The sequence below is a fragment of the Chaetura pelagica genome, unplaced genomic scaffold (genome assembly GCF_000747805.2).
Source record: "Chaetura pelagica isolate M959 unplaced genomic scaffold, ChaPel_1.0 scaffold10, whole genome shotgun sequence".
NCBI lineage: Eukaryota > Metazoa > Chordata > Aves > Apodiformes > Apodidae > Chaetura > Chaetura pelagica.
The window spans coordinates 2,216,634-2,217,812 of NW_009952263.1; the positions used below are offsets into that span (position 1 = coordinate 2,216,634).

The following is a 1,179-nucleotide window of genomic DNA, read 5'->3' on the forward strand; positions in this document are numbered from 1 at the left end:
GGTTCAGCAATGCTTCCCACACTTCATTTTAATCCTAGCTCCAACATTTTACCAATAGTAGCAATTCACTTAATAACGTCTCAAATTGCAAGACCTACCCATGATTAGACTGAAAAACAAATCCATTTTAGTGTAACAACTGCTTTAAGATTAAACAATCGTTAGGCTTTTCTCACAATACAAAGTTGCTTTTCATTGTGCCCGTCCACTTCAATCCAAATTTAAATTAATAATACAGAAATTACACCCATGAATAATTGGTCTCATGCTCGATAAATAATTATTAAAGACAAATTTATCCTAAATCTGAATATTTAGTAAAATACCAAGATCAGAAACTTCAAAGATGATACATAGAAAACAAAGAAATTAAACATCATTAGGTATCATAACCTAGTGACAACAGTACTGTCTTTTAGAAAGCTTTTAAAAACAGATTTTTTTATAAAAATCACAAGACTATTAAGAATGCTTAATACTAAATTCAATGCCAGTAAGATTGATAACAACACCTCAGCTTAGAGCGGATTATTTCTGGAAAGAATAAAAGTGTCTGTATATCTCACATGCATTTTTAAAAATTGCTTATAATGTCTGTTTTCAGCTAGCTCATATCAATGGCAGAACAAATTATCCAAGCAACTGAGATGCACCACAGATGTTACAGATTTATATTCTTAACCAGTTCTTGGTTCATATGCATTGTAACTTTGATGGGTGGCATATTAGAGTGCATCTGACATTTTCAGTCAGAACCAGATACTCTTACTGTGTATTACTGAAGCTGACAAGCTGAAATAATATTTCAGATTTCTTGATTAGATCTGAAAAGGTCAAATCAGCGCTTGGTCAACATTTCACACTGTGTAGTTAAATTATATGGCAAGTGGTTTTATTGCATATGTAAACTTATGCAATAAATTGATTTAGAGGTCACACTGGCTGTCAGCATCTACAAAATACATAGGGAGTCAAAAGAACATAGACATCTAGACAAGTCTTTTGTGATTAGCTTGTCTTCTCAGCATGTTAAATACAGAGACAGCTTCTGTGGTGTTAAAAGCCTGTCTAGTCATATTCTGACTGTCCCTTACATTACACATTTGCTGTTCAACAGATTAGTACAAACTGGATGACACTTGTGCATCTGCTGGAGATGAGAATTCCACTTTTCCTGCT

At 33.3% G+C, this 1,179-nt stretch overlaps 1 protein-coding gene across 1 annotated transcript in view; it reads right to left on the reverse strand.

The window, feature by feature from the left end:
• Nucleotides 1-251, reverse strand: part of CMTM8 (CKLF-like MARVEL transmembrane domain containing 8) — a 9,813-nt gene extending 9,562 nt beyond the window's left edge. The window contains exon 1 of the mRNA XM_010007495.1: nucleotides 237-251. Within this exon, the coding sequence (XP_010005797.1) occupies nucleotides 237-251 (15 nt within the window). The remainder of the gene's footprint in view (nucleotides 1-236) is intronic.
• Nucleotides 252-1,179: the final 928 nt, after the last annotated feature.